The 18,486-nt window shown below is 47.3% G+C and overlaps 1 protein-coding gene across 1 annotated transcript; it reads left to right on the top strand.

The window, feature by feature from the left end:
• The first annotated feature begins 16,885 nt into the window (after positions 1–16,885).
• On the top strand, positions 16,886–18,202 carry LOC147978984 (uncharacterized). Its single transcript, XM_087516694.1, has 2 exons — positions 16,886–17,248; positions 17,292–18,202. The coding sequence occupies exons 1-2, from the start codon at positions 17,130–17,132 to the stop codon at positions 17,635–17,637; spliced, it is 465 nt and encodes a 154-aa protein (XP_087372820.1). The 5' UTR covers positions 16,886–17,129; the 3' UTR covers positions 17,638–18,202.
• Positions 18,203–18,486: the final 284 nt, after the last annotated feature.

Raw genomic sequence — 18,486 nt, forward strand, 5'->3', positions numbered from 1 at the left:
CAAGGTTAGAGAATGATTTGGTGCAATGTCTTGTCAGTTTCGAGTTGGTGTTCCCACCATCCTTCTTCAACATCATGACGCACGTCCTAGTTCACCTATGTGAAGAGATTAACGTTTTGGGTCCTGTATTTCTACACAATATGTTCCCCTTTGAGAGGTTCATGGGAGTCTTAAAGAAATATGTTCATAACCATGCTAGGCCAGAAGGAAGCATCTCCAAGGGCCATGAAAATGAGGAGGTCATTGAGTTTTGTATTGACTTTATTCCTGACCTTAAGCCGATTGGTGTTCTTGAATCGCGGCATAAGGGCAGACTGGATGGAAAAGGCACGCTAGGAGGGGAACAAATAATATGTATGGACGGACATTCTCTCACTGAAGCACACTACACAGTTCTACAGAATTCCGCCTTGGTGGCTCCGTATATGGATGAACACAAGAATTTGCTATGCTCCAAACACCCGAAGCGGTCTGATCACTGGATTACACGTGAACAAACCAGGAGTTTCGCCAGCTGGTTGCAGACACGTACCATGCATGACGCCTCTATTGAAGATGACCTGTACTTGCTGTCCCAGTTACCATCTTTGAATATAATGACTTTCAAAGCATACGAGATAAATGGTAATACATTTTACACGATCGCCCAAGATAAGAAGAGCACCAACCAAAACAGTGGTGTCCGCTTTGATGCAGAAACCAAGACAGGAAAGGAAACATATTATGGTTATATACAGGACATATGGGAACTTGACTATCGACGTGGTTTGAAGGTCCCTTTGTTTCGGTGCAAATGGGTCAATATGACACGAGGCGGGGTAACGGAAGACCCGTAGTACGGAATGACAACAGTGGATCTCAACAATCTTGCGTATGAAGACGAACCATTCGTCCTAGCCAATGATGTGGCACAGGTTTTCTATGTGAAGGACATGTCTACCAAGCCGAGAAAAAGAAAAGATAAGGAAGCGAATGCATCGTACGATGAGCCAAAGCAGCACATAGTTCTTTCTAGGAAGAGAAACATCGTGGGAGTGGATGACAAGACAGACATGTCAGGAGATTATGAAAAGTTTGATGAAATTGCTCCATTCACAGTGAATATTGACCCGAGCATCGAGTTAAATGATGAAGATTTTCCATGGCTACGGTGCAAAGGGACACACGCGAAGAAAATGTTTCACACCCAAAGATCTGGAATGTGATCGGCTTCACTATCATCACTTTCTTCTGTGTTTCACACCCAGGAGGGAATCTCTGTAATAGTTAGGGTAGCTAGTTATGTGTTTTGGCATTTGAAACGCGAAGAAATTTTATGTGCAAGCAAATTCTTTCATGCATTTACTGATTTTTTCAGCTAAATGATCCTGAAATTGAAAATCATTTCAAATGGACTCAGAAAAGGTTGAAAGTTGGCATGGTATCATAATTTCACCCACATAGCATGTGCAAAAAAGTAGAGAGGGTTACCGCAAAAACTAGATGCACTTCGTATACAAAATAGACAATCTCTTTCTAAGTATCAGGGTTTCGGACGAAAACTCATCCATTACAAAGGCATTTCATTTTTTAAATAACCTAAGCATTACCAAATTGAATATAATGATAAAACACACTAATATTAAACATAATAAAAAAGAATCACTGAAAAGTCTATTTTCAAAGTTAAGTTATTCACAAACTAGTGATTCACACAAATTTCAAATAATTCAAAATTTAAACTATTCAAATTTGTAAACTACCGGTACTAACAGAAAGTTTGTAATTTTTTGTACCTAAAGCAAAAATATTCACAAAGAAACTCTAAATACAGCAAAAAACAACTCAAAATAAATAAAACAAAAATAAATAAAGCAAAAAAATAAGAAAAAAAAGCCCACCTACTACGCCGCAGCGGCCTGCATACGACTAGAAACCCAACCTGTTGTTGGGCCAGGATGCAGGCCCGTAAAGGCCCAGTAGGCCCACAGGGCAGCACAGAACATTTAGGCCCAGTAGGCCTGCTTTCGAGAGGAGCTCGAGGGAGCTACCGCACTGGGGCTTATAAACCAGTGCGGACGCCCCTCCGCTAGGGAGGTGGGACTAAACATTTCGCACCGCACCTGCGCCAGCGCACCCTGCGACGCCCGGATAATCAAGCTACAGTAACCTCTGCTAATAACGCCACGTCACCTCCGTTATTGTCGCTAATCTATCGTTAGATCAAAACCAGTCCAAAATTCAAATTCAAAGTTTGGTAAATAATAAAAGTTTTCAAACATTAAAATAAAAATGTTTGGTTTGTACTAAATATTACATAGATAAATATGGTGTAGTAAACACACTTTTATAAAAAGCCTAAATAATTTAAAATGATTTAAAACAAAAAACAAAATAAAGAAAAAGGGAAAAGGATAAAAAAACACAAAAACAAAACTGACAAAAAAAAGCAAACACAACCCCCCGGCCAAATGGGCCAAAAGGCCCAGCTGGCAAGCCCACTGGCCTGACTGGCCCGTCCCCACTCCCTTATCCCCAGGGCGACCGAAACCCTAACCACCCACGACCGCACCCACCACCCACTCCCCCCACTCTCTCTCTCGTTTCCCTCCCTCTCTCTTGCTAGATTGGATCAGGGAGGGCCCGATCTCGCCCCCGAGCAGTTGCTCCCCCAAAGATTGCCGCCGGCGCCGAGCTTCGCTGCCCCCGGCCTCCTCCTCGCGGCTCCCTTCCTCCGGCGCCTCCCTCTTCAGCTCCCCCTGCGACTCCTCTTCCTCTGCACGAAGGCCTCCTGCAACCCACGCCTCGGCATCGCCCTCGCGCCTACCGGCCTGTCCGGCTAGCCGACGCCTCGCCGTCCTAGCGGCGTTCGCCACTCCTCCCCTACGTCGCCATCGATCTGCCCCACCATCGTCGTCGCCTCCCAGACTCCTCCTCGACCCCGCTGCCATTGACCCTACCCCCCGTGGTGAGGCCCCGGCAGCTCCTCCTCCTCCCCTGCTCGCAACGGCACCCCGCGCCCGACGCCGCCTTTGTCGGCGTGCTCGCCGTGCCCGCTCACGCCCGCCTGCTCCTCGACGCGCCCCGTAACCACCGCCCGCACGTCCCGCGGCCGCTGCTCGCTGATGTGCGCCCCTCCTCCCGCCTGCGCTGCTGCCGCCGTTCGCCGGCCGCGCCCAGCGCATAGCCTCGCTCCCCGGTCCCTGCAGCCACACGCGCCGCTGCCTCCTCCCCTGGCTGCCGGCGAACTGCCGTGCCGGCCGCTTCCGCCGCAACCTCCCGCGACCCCAGCCCAGCGCACCTCGCCGCAGCCCCCGGCGCCCCAGCGCCTCCTTTGGCTCGGGCAGGCGCCCAAACGGGCTGACGCCCGCAGCGCCCCTGCGCCTGAATCGCCCAGCGCCCATTTGGCCCTATGGGCCACTGACTAGGGGGTCCCACACCCCTAAAACGTTTAAAAAAATAATGTATATAAAAAATTAAAAATATCATTTAATCAATTAATTAACTAAATAATTAACTTAATTAATTCTATTTAAATTAACTAATTAAGGTAAATTAACCTAACTAACTATTGTTAAATAACTAAATAGTCCCTGACAGGTAGGACCCACCTGTCAGGTTGACCAGGTCAACGTCGACTGCTGACGTCAGCAAGCACTATTCTGGATAATGTCAATTTAATTAATAATTAATAAATTATAAAATGATTTAAAACTTTAAAAATTAATATAAATTAAACCATAGCTCAGATGAAAATACTTTCTACATGCAAGTTGCTCAGAACGACGAGACGAATCCGGGTACGCAGCCCGTTCATCCGCCACGCATCCCTAGCATAGCAAACACGCAACTTTCCCCCTCCAGCTCCTCTGCGCAAAAACGCAAAACACCGGGGATACTTCTCGGATGTTTCCCTCCTTCACCGGTACCACCTCGTACCGCGTTAGGGCACACCTAGCATCACGCTTTGTCATGTCATGCATCGTCATGCATTTGTTTGCATTATATTTATTGTTTCTTCCCCCTCTTCTCTCGCTAGACACCGAGACCGACGCCGCTGCTACCCAGTACGACTATGGTGTTAACGACCACTCTCTCTTACCAGAGCAACCAGGCAAGCCCCCCCCCTTGATCACCAGATATCGCCTAATCTCCTCTATACTGCTTGCATTAGAGTAGTGTAGCATGTTACTGCTTTCCGTTAATCCTATCCTGATGCATAGCCTGTCATTGTTGCTACAACTGTTGATACCTTACCTGCACTCCTAAATGCTTAGTATAGGATGCTAGTTTATCATCAGTGGCCATACATTCTTGTCCGTCTGCCATGCTATACTATCGGGCCGTGATCACTCGGGAGTTGATCACGGGTATATATCTATACTTTATACATGATACATGTGATGACTAAAGTCGGGTTGGCTCAAGGAGTACCCGCGAGTGATTCACGGATTGGGGGCTGAAAGGACCTTTGTCCCGACGGCCCTCTGGGTGGATCTTTGTGGCGGAGTGATAGGGCAGGTTGACACCACCTAGGAGAGAGGTGGGCCTGGCCCTGGTCGGTGTTCGCGGTGTCTTCAAGATAACACGTTTAACGAGATCTTGGTATTTGATCTGAGTCTGGCTACTGGCCTATACGCACTAACCATCTACGCGGGGACAGTTATGGGCACTCGACGTCGTGGTATCAGCCGAAGCCTTCGTGACGTCAGCGACTGAGCGGCGCGCGCCGGGTTGGACCACGTAACGCAACTTCCTTTGAAATGGAGGTTGCTAGGTCTGCTCACCGGCCGCGTTCGCAACGTGCAGGTGTGCAAAGGGCGATGGGCCTAGACCCATGCGCCATAGGATTTAGACCGGCGTGCTGACCTCTCTGTTGTGCCTAGGTAGGGCTGCGACGTGTTGATCTTCTGAGGTCGGGCATAACCTAGAAAAGTGTGTCCGGCCAAATGGGATCGAGCGTGTTGGGATATGTGGTGCACCCCTGCAGGGAAGTTAATCTATTCGAATAGTCGTGATCTTCGGTAACAGGACGACTTGGAGTTGTACCTTGACCTTATGACAACTAGAACCGGACACTTAATAAAACACACCCTTCCAAGTGCCAGATATAACCCGGTGGTCGCTCTCTAACAGGGCGACAAGGAGAGGACCGCCGGGTAGGATTATGCTACACGATGCTACTTGGTGAACTTACCATCTACTCTCTTCTTCTACTGCAAGATGGAGGTTACCAGAAGCGTAGTCTTCGACATGACTAGCTATCCCCCTCTTATTCCAGCATTCTGCAGTTCAGTCCACATATGATACCCTTATTCCATTTGATACCAATGCATACATATGTAGTGTAGCTCCTTGCTTGCGAGTACATTTGGATGAGTACTCACGGTTGCTTTGCTCCCCCTTTTCCCCCTTCCTATACCCGATTTCTGCGACCAGACGATGGAGTCCAGGAGCCAGACGCCACTGTCGATGATGACTACTACTACTCGGGAGGTGCCTACTACTACGTGCAGTCCGCTGACGACGACTAGGAGTAGTTTAGGAGGATCCCAGGCAGGAGGCCTACACCTCTTTCGATCTGTATCCCAGTTTGTGCTAGCCTTCTTAAGGCAAACTTGTTTAACTTATGTTTGTACTCAGATATTGTTGCTTCCGCTGACTCTTCTATGATCGAGCTCTTGTATTCGAGCCCTCGAGGCCCCTGGCTTGTAATATGACGCTTGTATGACTTATTTTATTTGTAGAGTTGTGTTGTGATATCTTCCCGTGAGTCCTTGATCTTGATCGTACACGTTTGCGTGTATGATTAGTGTACGATTGAATCGGGGGCGTCACAAGTTGGTATCAGAGCCGACTGCCTGTAGGAATCCCCTTTCCAACTCCTTGGCCGAAGTCGAGTCTAGTCATTGAAAAACTTTTACTAACATGGTCGTGTGGCTTACGGGCCCACATCGCCATTGGGTGGTATTAGGATCTTTTACTCCTTGTCTATACTCTGGGACTCTGATCTCTCTTCTATTCGGGTTAAATGAATTTTGCTAAATCTAACATTAGGATCTCGTTATCACTTTCATCCGGAGAGCCCCTTATTACTGATGATCGTCTGCTGCACGTGAAGACCCTGAAGATACTCTCCGCTGTTAACCCGAGAACTTGTGTTCATCGCGTTTGCAATTCCCCTTCGACCGTCAACCCTTATGGATAACTACTTGCAGTTGTTATTCTTACATTCATCCACAGTTGATCTTGTTATTACAAGATACCCTGAAATACTCATCGTTGTTTCGATAATCCTTGAGCTTACCGCCTTGCTGTTCTTTGTCACCTGAATACCCCTACGGATAATTCCTCGTACTTATCGAGTATCCGCTCATTCCCAGTTGTTCATGTGTTTCGCAAAAGACTTCGAAATACCATTCGATCTTCCAAAAATTCTGAGCAGCCTATTGCTCTTGAAATTCTTGCTTGCTTGCATTATGGTTAATCCCATAAGTCTCGTAATCTTATTGGCATCCCTTGTCTTTATCATTTTAAGTTCATTGATTCAATATGTTGAGGATGCTCGCATCCCTCAATCGAATCCTAGAATTCATCCTTCCGGCTCAGTGTCAGTTTGAACATGAGCTGGATCTCGACCAATCAAATTACCATCGATGGTATCCCTAAGCCTACTCAACTTATCCATCCTTAATCAGAGCGTTTGCTTCTGATCCCTTGATTTGGACATCAGAATTCCTTTACAGTTGAGCTTTGAATTAGTTAGTTGTTTTTGCCTTTGCATTGTTTCTTCCTCTGGTTGAGTACCAATGCTCACGTCAGCTCTGTTATGGACCGGCAGATCCTTTAATGGACTTTATCCGACAGCGTCCTTCATATTCAATAACCTTGTGAGCCTTCCCTCGGATACATAATGCCTTTGGTAAATGGTATCATCTACTTTCTCAACCTTGCTCTACTTTCGAGCTTGTGATATTTACTCTTGAAACTTGTGGTATATGTTTCTAAGAAGCCCCTATGGGTTGAACATAAGCCTTCTCTAAACTGTGTGAACTCGAAAGTTTTCACGAGTCATACACTTCTGGTATTTCGACAAATAAAATTTCAACACTACAACTTCTTCGAAAGTGAGAAGTGAATGAAAGGTTATGCATTGGAGAAGTGGGAGTCGACCTTGAACTTTGTGTTCATGCCCATGGACACGATGTAGATCTTATCATTAAAGCTTCTCTTAAATTAAATTATTCCTTTGGTATAAGTTCATCTTATATCCGGGATCTGGCCTTTTGCAATAGTGTTTCCGACCATGTTCTCCTTTAAATACCATTTCTCGGACAAGTTGAAGTAATTGTCTTCTACAGATCATTGCACCCGACCAACCTTTACTTTGATCTACCGTAGTGTATTACACTCTGGTATCTCAAGAATATCATAGAACTACATAACTTCTTATGGGTTCTTCATCAACTATCATTTCTCACCGATTCCAATTTTCCCGGGATCTGGGTTGTCGTCAACCGAGGACACCAATAAGTGAAGCGATTCCGCACTCTGGTTCAATAACTCTTAAATAATTGTTGTTGCTTACGAGTTAATAATCACTTAAGTCATTCCTAGCCTGATCGGCTATATCATCATTGTGCTAAATTTTAACTGTGCTACTTGGTCCTTCTTCATGGAGCACAATTCTCGACGATGAGCTAAGCTTACGTCAATTTTCCTCGTCATATCATTTCGCCTTGAACTGCAAGCTTGATTTCGAGTTTGTGTCGTAACCATGGTTCCAATAACCTTCCGTTTATCATTCGTTTGACTAGATGTCATCACCTATTGATTACATCTTCATGAAATCTCTCGACAAATGTGTCATGATCATCATCAGCATTCCGAGCTCTTCCAAGATATCAATTGAGTTCATGATGATAAATACCATCCTTGCCCTCGATGATTTGTGTTACCATCGACCACTTTATTGACTTCCCTCCAACACAAACTTGTTCGTGTTTTGTGTTATACCTTGAGTTCCTTGCTATCCCGCATTTGTTCTTATTTACCTTGGAGTATTACCATCTTTAATGTCAAGAAAGTCGTGAGGATTTCATCACCTCTTAAGGATTATTGATACAGGTAATACTTCTCACCATCACCTTTCTTTCTTGGTCCCCGTGTTGGTTCTAACCGGGATACCAACAGGTGAACGGTGATGTTTGGATTCTGCCCTTCTGGCAACCCTATTGCTTTGAAGTTAAATGGTCGGACGTTCATTCTTAGACTATTGATCACTAAATCACCATTCTAACATTTGATCATGCTACCTAAGGCCATACTTTGGGCACCCTTTTCAACTAATGTTTAATTGTGTATGTTTTTCCTTGAGAATACATCATTATATCATTTGATCCGACAAATGTTATCTCCTTGTTCACATAACTGTGGAAATCCATCTTTTTGGATACCTCGTTGGATTATTGCCGAGTACATTAGCCACCTCCTCATCCTCTCCTTGGCTTAATGATGAATCCATTTGTGCATCCAAATTCTGACCCTTGATGGCCATGTCAATTCTATCTCGAAGCATGTCTATGGTACTCCGATTTTCAACAAGAACATTTGAAGCCCAAGGCTAAATGTTTCCTGTTCAATTATCCAAATATCGCTGTATGGGTAATGTCCTGAAAATTCTCTCCCCTTACCTAAAGGGTTTTCTACATTATATCCTGTCATGGATATCATGCTCTGCTTGTCCTTGGGAAGGATATACTCTTGGAATATGTGTTAAAACACATTTTCCTTTCCATTGTTCTATTTAATCTGATAACCATATTTTCCTTTCCGTTGTTTGGTTTAACCTTTCTGGTGATCTATAGTATATAAGCATTATGTAAACACCTTGTTGTACCACTTTGGCAGTAAGACCCTGTTACTTTTGTTGATGACATTTCGGTAACCACCGATGGACGAGAACTTTGCCTATTGGCCTGCCTCGTTCGACGAGCAGGAAAATGGTTCTCTTCGTCCCTCGCCCTTGGTACCGATGTTCTTGCCGACATAACTGATAGGCTGTCCTCTGACATGCCTTGCTTACATGATCGTGCAATACGTCATCGCCCTTCCTACTTTTAACCCACATGGTGGGCCCATAACCCACAGGTCCCAGGATCGAAACCTGACTCTCCTGTACACCCTGTTGTCAAAGTTATTCCTCGCGCTTGACTTCGTATGTAATTCACGGGCCACCGTCCCAAGTGATCTATTCTGGTAACAGACGCAATACTCAATGTCGTTGCTCTGGACCCGTTTCGCATGTTGTTTCAGACCTCGAATGATTGCATATCCATCTGAAACATCCCATGGTACCTTCTTACTTTGCTCTCGATAACTTCTTAAGTTTCAATTCGAGAGATACTTATGCTTCACCCCCTGAGTTAACCGTCCGATGATCAATTTTGTTAGCATCCGGCCTTATAGAGTTCTTCCCCCCTCTTATCCTTTCGTAAGTCCGGTGAAGATCCTGAAGGAAGGACAACAATTTCATCATGATGCATTGAGGCATATGAGTGAAGACATCAATGCTATGGATCGACCTCTTCGAGGAGAGCAACCAAACACGAGAAGATCCGTTAGAATTTCGTAACCAAATCCCTTCCCCCTTACTCCCCCTCTTAAATCTCGGGACGAGATTTCTTGTAGTGGAGGAGAATTGTGACGCCCGGATAATCAAGCTACAGTAACCTCTGCTAATAACGCCACGTCACCTCCGTTACTGTCGCTAATCTATCGTTAGATCAAAACCGGTCCAAAATTCAAATTCAAAGTTTGGTAAATAATAAAAGTTTTCAAACATTAAAATAAAAATATTCGGTTTGTACTAAATATTACATAGATAAATATGGTGTAGTAAACGCACTTTTATAAAAAGCCTAAATAATTTAAAATGATTTAAAAGAGAAAAGAAAATAAAGAAAAAGGGAAAAGAATAAAAAAACAGAAAAACAAAACTGACAAAAAAAGCAAACACAACCCCCCGGCCAAATGGGCCAAAAGGCCCAGCTAGCAAGCCCACTGGCCTGACTGGCCCGGTCCCACTCCCTTATCCCCAGGGCAACCGAAACCCTAACCACCCACGACCGCACCCACCACCCACTCCCCCCACTCTCTCTCTCATTTCCCTCCCCCTCTCTTGCTAGATTGGATCGGGGAGGGCCCGATCTCGCCCCCAAGCAGTTGCTCCCCCAAAGATCGCCGCCGGCGCCGAGCTTCGCCACCCCCGGCCTCCTCCTCGCGGCTCCCTTCCTCCTGCGCCTCCCTCGTCAGCTCCCCCTGCGACTCCTCTTCCTCCGCACGAAGGGCTCCCGCAACCCGCGCCTCGGCATCGCCCTCGCGCCTGTCGGCCCGTCCGGCTAGCCGACGCCTCGCCGTCCCAGCGGCGTTCGCCGCTCCTCCCCTACGTCGCCATCGATCCGCCCCACCGTCGCCGTCGCCTCCCCGACTCCTCCTCGACCCCACTGCCATTGACCCTACCCCTCGTGGTGAGGCCCCGGCAGCTCCTCCTCCTCCCCTGCTCGCAAGAGCACCCCGCGCCCGACGCCGCCTTTGTCGGCATGCTCGCCGCGCCCGCTCACGCCCGCCTGCTCCTCGACGTGCCCGGGGCGCGCCCCGCAATCGTCGCCCGCACGTCCCGCAGCCCTTGCTCGCTGCTGTGCGCCCCTCCTCCCGCCTGCGCTGCTGCCGTCGTTCGCCGGCCATGCCCAGCGCATAGCCTCGTTCCCCGGTCCCTGCAGCCACACGCGCCGCTGCCTCCTCCCCTGGCTGCCGGCGAACTGCCGTGCCGGCCGCTTCCGCCGCTACCTCCCGCGACCCCAGCCCAGCGCACCTCGCCGCAGCCCCCGGCGCCCCAGCGCCTCCTTTGGCTCGGGCAGGCGCCCAAACGGGCTGACGCCCGCAGCGCCCCTGCGCCCGAATCGCCCAGCGCCCATTTGGCCCTATGGGCCACTGACTAGGGGGTCCCACACCCCCAAAACGTTTTTAAAAAAATAATATATATATATATATATAAATTAAAAAATTAAAAATATTATTTAATCAATTAATTAACTAAATAATTAACTTAATTAATTCTATTTAAATTAACTAATTAAGGTTAATTAACCTAATAACTAATTAACCTAACTAACTATTGTTAATTAACTAAACAGTCCCTGACAGGTGGGACCCACCTGTCAGGTTGACCAGGTCAACGTTGACTGCTGACGTCAGCAAGCACTATTCTGGATAATGTTAATTTAATTAATAATTAATAAATTATAAAATGAATTAAAACTTTAAAAATTAATATAAATTAAACCGTAGCTCAGATGAAAATACTTTCTACATGAAAGTTGCTCAGAACGACGAGACGAATCCGGATGCGCAGCCCGTTCATCCGCCACGCATCCCTAGCATAGCAAACACGCAACTTTCCCCCTCCGGCTCCTCTGCCCAAAAACGCGAAACACCGGGGATACTTCTCGGATGTTTCCCCCCTTCACGGGTACCACCTCGTACCGCGTTAGGGCACACCTAGCATCACGCTTTGTCATGTCATGCATCGCCATGCATTTGTTTGCATTATATTTATTGTTTCTTCCCCCTCTTCTCTCGCTAGACACCGAGACCGACGCCGCTGCTACCCAGTACGACTACGGTGTTGACGACCACTCTCTCTTGCCAGAGCAACCAGGCAAGCCCCCCCTTGATCACCAGATATCGCCTACTCTCCTCTATACTGCTTGCATTAGAGTAGTGTAGCATGTTACTGCTTTCCGCTAATCCTATCCTGATGCATAGCCTGTCATTGTTGCTACAACTGCTGATACCTTATCTGCAATCCTAAATGCTTAGTATAGGATGCTAGTTTATCATCAGTGGCCATACATTCTTGTCCGTCTGCCATGCTATACTATCGGGCCGTGATCACTCGGGAGTTGATCACGGGTATATACCTATACTTTATACATGATACATGTGATGACTAAAGTCAGGTTGGCTCGAGGAGTACCCGCGAGTGATTCACGGATTGGGGGCTGAAAGGACCTTTGTCCCGACGGCCCTCTGGGTGGATCTTTGTGGCGAAGCGATAGGGCAGGTTGAGACCACCTAGGAGAGAGGTGGGCCTGGCCCTGGTCGGCGTTCGCGGTGTCTTCAAGATAACACGTTTAACGAGATCTTGGTATTTGATCTGAGTCTGGCTACTCGCCTATACACACTAACCATGTACACGGGGACAGTTATGGGCACTCGACGTCGTGGTATCAGCCGAAGCCTTCGTGACGTCAGTGACTGAGCGGCGCGCGCCGGGTTGGACCGCGTAACGCAACTTCCTTTGAAATGGAGGTTGCTAGGTCTGCTCACCGGCCGCGTTCGCAACGTGTAGGTGTGCAAAGGGCGATGGGCCCAGACCCCTGCGCCATAGGATTTAGACCGGCGTGCTGACCTCTCTGTTGTGCCTAGGTAGGGCTGCGACGTGTTGATCTTCTGAGGCCGGGCATAACCCAGAAAAGTGTGTCCGGCCAAATGGGATCGAGCGTGTTGGGATATGTGGTGCACCCCTGCAGCGAAGTTAATCTATTCGAATAGCCGTGATCTTTGGTAATAGGACGACTTGGAGTTGTACCTTGACCTTATGACAACTAGAACTGGATACTTAATAAAACACACCCTTCCAAGTGCCAGATATAACCCAGTGGTCGCTCTCTAACAGGGCGACGAGGAGAGGACCGCCGGGTAGGATTATGCTACACGGTGCTACTTGGTGAACTTACCATCTACTCTCTTCTTCTGCTGCAAGATGGAGGTTATCAGAAGCGTAGTCTTCGACAAGACTAGCTATCCCCCTCTTATTCCAGCATTCTGCAGTTCAGTCCACATATGATACCCTTATTCCATTTGATACCAATGCATACATATGTAGTGTAGCTCCTTGCTTGTGAGTACATTTGGATGAGTACTCACGGTTGCTTTGCTCCCCCTTTTCCCCCTTCCTATACCCGATTGCTGTGACCAGACGATGGAGTCCAGGAGCCAGACGCCACTGTCGATGACGACTACTACTACTCGGGAGGTGCCTACTACTACGTGCAGTCCGCTGACGACGACTAGGAGTAGTTTAGGAGGATCCCAGGCAGGAGGCCTACACCTCTTTTGATATGTATCCCAGTTTGTGCTAGCCTTCTTAAGGAAAACTTGTTTAACTTATGTCTGTACTCAGATATTGTTGCTTCCGCTGACTCGTCTATGATCGAGCTCTTGTATTCGAGCCCTCGAAGCCCCTGGCTTGTAATATGATGCTTGTATGACTTATTTTATTTGTAGAGTTGTGTTGTGATATCTTTCCGTGAGTCCCTGATCTTGATCGTACACGTTTGCGTGTATGATTAGTGTATGATTGAATCGGGGGCGTCACACACCCCCTTTAGTACCGGGTGGTGGCTCAAACCGGTACTAAAGGGGGAGGGTCTTTAGTACCGGTTGGAGCCACCACCCGGTACTAAAGGGGTGTCGTTCCCGCCGCTTGGCCTGGCCAAAACAGACCTTTAGTACCGGTTGGTGGCTCCAAACGGTACTAAAGGTTTTTCTATATAAGAAAACACTTTAAAAAATTTGTCAGTTTCTCATCTCTCCCTCTACTTCTTTCTCCTCTGCCCCGTCACCGACCCCGTCGCCATCCGTCGCCGTCCGTCACCGTCGCCGTCCCCATCCCCATCCCCGTTGTCCCTGTCGTCACGCCACGCCCCGTCGCCGTGCCCCGCCCCGTCCTCCCATCGTCCCCGACCGGCCCGTCGCCGCCCCGTCCCCGTCTCCATCTCCGTCTCCGTCCCCGTCCCCGTCGCCGCCCCCCGTCGTCGCGCCTCGTCGGTGAGCTTCTGCCCCGGCCGCCATGTACCACACACACACACACAATCTTTCTGTTTTTAGTTATAGAAATATTAGAAATGTTAGTTATATAGAAATGTTAGTTATATAGAAATATTAGAAATGTTAGTTATATAGAAATGTTAGTTATATAGAAATGTTAGTTATATAGAAATGTTAGTTATATAGAAATGTTTTTTAGTTATAGAAATATTAGAAATGTTAGTTTTAGTTATAGAAATATTAGAAATGTTAGTTTTAGTTATAAAATTTAGAATTTGCATATATGAAATCACAATCCATCATTTAAAAAATGTTACTTTACTTTTGCGGCATATAGTATTTGTTGTCGACGATGCCCGGCCCGCATCCTCGCTGTCGACCCGTTCGCGACAACGTCCTGCTTCAGAGGACCCATGTCCGGGACTAGGCTCCGCCGGGCTGGCACTGGGAGGTGCTACCTTCAGGGGCGCGACGCTTGGTGAGGAACCCGGTCCCGGGTCCCGTCGTCGACCCTCATCTTCTTTGGTGGCGTTCGCGTGGGCCACTTTCGGTGCGGAGGGAGCCGGCCCCGCCGGAGGTGGTACGTCGCCGTGTTAGGGAGGAGGACGAGCACGTCCATCGCTACATGGCTGCTATGGACGTCAGGTTCTCCAATACCTGGTAGGTTCTTTGGGGAGATCACCCGAGCTATGTTCCAGTGATGGTTCCTTCACTTTGATTGTCCACCGCCTAGATTACTCTCTAGTATTTGATCTTTATTAGCTAGCTAGCTAGTGATGTATTCGATATATAATATTTGAGGTGATTTATTCGAGATTATATATATTATTCGAGACGATGTATTCGAGATTATGTCTATTATTCGAGACGACGTATTCGAGATTATATTCGATGATGCTTATTATGTATTATGATTGATTCAGTTTTTCCTTATTAATTGATTGCATCCATGCATTGTAATTTGAATATATTTCTTTTGGATTAGTTAAACAAAACCTATGGCGGACAATACAATGAAGATATACTACTTCCTTACAACTTCGAGTGAGTCACACTGTCTTGTACTACAAATTCTGTTTTTGCCTACTAGGTAGCTATATGTTTTTGCTTACATATGCCCGCTTAATTAAGACATGCAAACATGTGTGCATGCAGATTTCACTGGATCTTGTTAATCATTAAAGTTGATGAAGGAACAGTTGAAGTACTAGACTCACTACTTAAGAAAGCAAGTGACTACACCATCGTGAAGGGGATAGTCAACAGGTAATTTTAATCATTATTAACTATATCTCAGCCTATTTAATTAGTTCGTCATTTCCTGATAACAACTATTTAATAACCCATTTATTCATTTTCTTTGTCGGCGGGCAGGGGTTGGGCAAAGTTCATCAGGGCCACTCCAGGCCCATGGAAATAAAATCTAAAATGGTATCGACCCCAGGTAAGTAATTAAGTAGTACTAGCTAGCTGCCATCTCTTTAATTATCATGCTTGATTAATTATTATCTGATCAAATTCCATTCTCGTAAAGGCCCTGAAGCAGGCGCCGGGGAATAATCTGTGTGCATACTACGTTTGCGAGAACATTCGCATGATGGCGTCCGAAAGGAGCAGATCTCAAAGACAGGAGTGGGTACGTTTATCAGAATACTATTCACAATTTTTACACCATTATCGATATCTAGTCACACAACTAATACACATGCATATTTATCTCCTTCTTAATAGTTCAAAGAGGTGGGAGAAGCTCCTACTAGAGGACCGCATAGAAGCAATTCAAGAGGAAATAGCGGGATTTTTGCTCGACCAAATCATAGATCCCAAAGGAGAATACTATTACCCGCTACCGCCCCCATGAACCACTTCCAATTGTTATCGTGCTCCGAAGGCACCGATTAGGTTAATGCCACTGGCTCCGAAGGCACCAATTAGGAGAAATTGTAGATAGCTAGCTAATTGTATATATATATGTATATATATATATATATTATGATCGGTTCTACTAGAAATTCTATTTATATATATGCATAACGTGTACAATATGTAGTATCGTAAAATAGCAGCAAACGAAAAAAATTAAATGGAAAACACAAAATTAAATGAAAAAGAAATCATAAACCCACCCCCCAACCTTTTAATACCGGTTGGTGTCACCAACCGGTACTAAAGGGCTCCCTGCCCCCGAAGCTGGCTCGTGCCACGTGGTTGCCCTTTAGCACCGGTTCGTGCTAAACCGATACTAAAAGGGGGGGCCTTTAGTGCCCACACTTTAGTGCCGGTTACCGAACCGGCACTAAAGGGCCTTACGAACCGGTGCTATTGCCCTGTTCTGCACTAGTGTGTTACCACCTATGTTAGGCTAGCCATAGTGGGGGTAACTTAGGTAGTAACTTAACACACCCCAAGACAATTTTGCTTATGTGGCAAGTATTTAATGAGGAGAGAGGTGTTTGAAGTAACATAAGGGCATGTACAATGGTGCTATCTTAGGAGTGCCACATAAGATAAATGATGAGGTGGAGGAGAGAGAACTCATAAGAAAAGGTTTGTCTTCTCTTATTTAAGATAAGACAAAAGATGATCTCTTAGCAGAATTTGTCTCACCATGTTTTAAAGAATTGCTAGTTATTGAAGATAAGGCTAAGATATAACACATTGTAGACATATTTTTTTATCATCTCTAAATTACATGCAAGATTTAAGATAAGACTATCTTATCAACCATTGTACATGCCCTAATATGTTACTGTAACATAGCACTTTCCGAGGTAAAATGAGTCTATAAGGCAATAAATGAAACAATCTATGACACTACTACTAACTAAGATACTTTGCACTATAAAGATAGTAACTTAGACTAGTGTCATATGCATGACACTAGTATAAGTTACTCCCCACTATGACCAGCCTTACTCCCATTGTGGATAGTCTTACGCGGCGTTGTTATCATCCGATTTAAAACAATCATTTTCCAAAAACAATTAGGCGGTTGACGTTGTATAGGCTCGCTGGGGGGTTGCGCACGGCTGCGAAAGATAAGGTCAACCCATCTATTTCAGTTTACGGGCTTTTGCAGCCCATGAGAGGTCCATGGCAGCTCTCTTCGTGTTTGGCGTTGGTAACGGTAATCCTGATCAGCTACCGTGATTTGAGCGATTTGCTTCCGTTGCCAAAACGTTCAAACTTTATCGCTCAACATATACTCATCTCAATCCCACATTCCGCACCAGTCAGGTCCAGCGATCCAACCAGATATGGCACCGCCATCGTCGAGCGGGCATAGCCGCCTCCGCGCGAAGCGCGCCTGCGTCGGTGATGGTTCGTGCTCCGCGACAGAGTCGACGGTGCATGTCCCCGACGGTGAATCGAGCTGGTAAGATCTCCTTCTGCCTGCATCCGCTTGCATGTGGCCGCAGGAGGGACTGGGCGAGCCTGTCGTTCGGGCCGGCGTGGGTGATCGCGGACCGCGTGCTCGCCGGAGACGTCGCCCAGTACGTGCGCTTCCGCGCGGTGTGCACCGCGTGGCGGGGATGCACCGCGGACCCGAGCGGCGACGCCCTGGACCGCCGGTTCCACCCGCGCTGCTGGGTCAAGCTCCAGGACGTGGTCACCGGCGGCAAGCGGCCTCGCTACCGCTACAGCCGCTTCCTGAACATGGCCACCCGCGAGCAGATCCGGATGACAATCCGGGGGCTGGACGGCCGCGGCGGCCGACTACGCATCGCCTGCACTGCACGTTCGTGGGCCTGCTCGTCCTGGTAAACAAGAGGACCGACGCCGTGTTCGTGCTCAACCCGATCACCGGCGCCCGCGCCGATCTCCCGCCGCTGGGCTCGCTGCTGTCCAGCCACACGCGGGACTTCGTTCTCCCGAGAGCGCCCGGAGTGTCCTCCCTGACTGTGGAGCTGACCCGTGATTCGGCGGTCGTGATCAACTTCGGCGGCGGCGGGTACCAGCGGATGGGCATCGCGAGACCTGGCGATGAACACTGGACCAAGGTGGAGTGCGAACACCGGATCGGCGGCTCGGTCCTGTCGTTCCGAGGCGACGTCTACTGTTTCACGGAGGGTCCAAGTCGAACTCCTTGGTGCTGGAGACCTCGCCGGACAATCCGCCGAGGCTAGTCGAATCCGATCATCATCCTGCCGACTTTATAAATGGTCTTGATGATGTTATCAGTTTAATGCTAGCCTAGTTGTGCGCAACAGCACAGACTAGTTGTCGTGCCGTTGTCACTAAACTTTACTTGTCACTTTAATAATAAGTTTTTTTTAGAAAAGGAGGATGACCTCCGGCCTCTGCTTCTGGACGATGCATACAGCTACTTTATTAATTATTCTCACAAGACCTTATAAAATCATACAACAGTAAGACTAAAGCCGCCGTCTAAAAAACAAACTGTCGCTACACCTATCCAGTTGATGAAAGGGCGCAGATAGACTGGGTCTAATATCAAATAGACATCGCAGCGAAGTCTAACATTTAAGACCTGAGACTCCAACCTAGCCACTTGCCGGGTCTGGAACACACACTGGTCTGGCGTGCTCTCACAGGCCACTGCCGCCAATTACCACTGCTCCATCTTCAGAACCGTACTGATGCATTAACCTT

The sequence above is a fragment of the Triticum urartu genome, chromosome 3A (genome assembly GCF_056163025.1).
Source record: "Triticum urartu cultivar PI428250 chromosome 3A, HENAU_Tu73, whole genome shotgun sequence".
NCBI lineage: Eukaryota > Viridiplantae > Streptophyta > Magnoliopsida > Poales > Poaceae > Triticum > Triticum urartu.

What these genes read in the sequence shown, in the direction of transcription:
- LOC147978984 (XM_087516694.1), top strand. Translation starts at nt 17,130, where the DNA reads ATGGCACCGCCATCGTCGAGCGGGCATAGCCGCCTCCGCGCGAAGCGC. An exon ending in CCCGACGGTGAATCGAGCTG is followed by an intron (nt 17,249 to 17,291) that starts GTAAGATCTCCT and finishes ATGTGGCCGCAG; the next exon opens with GAGGGACTGGGCGAGCCTGT.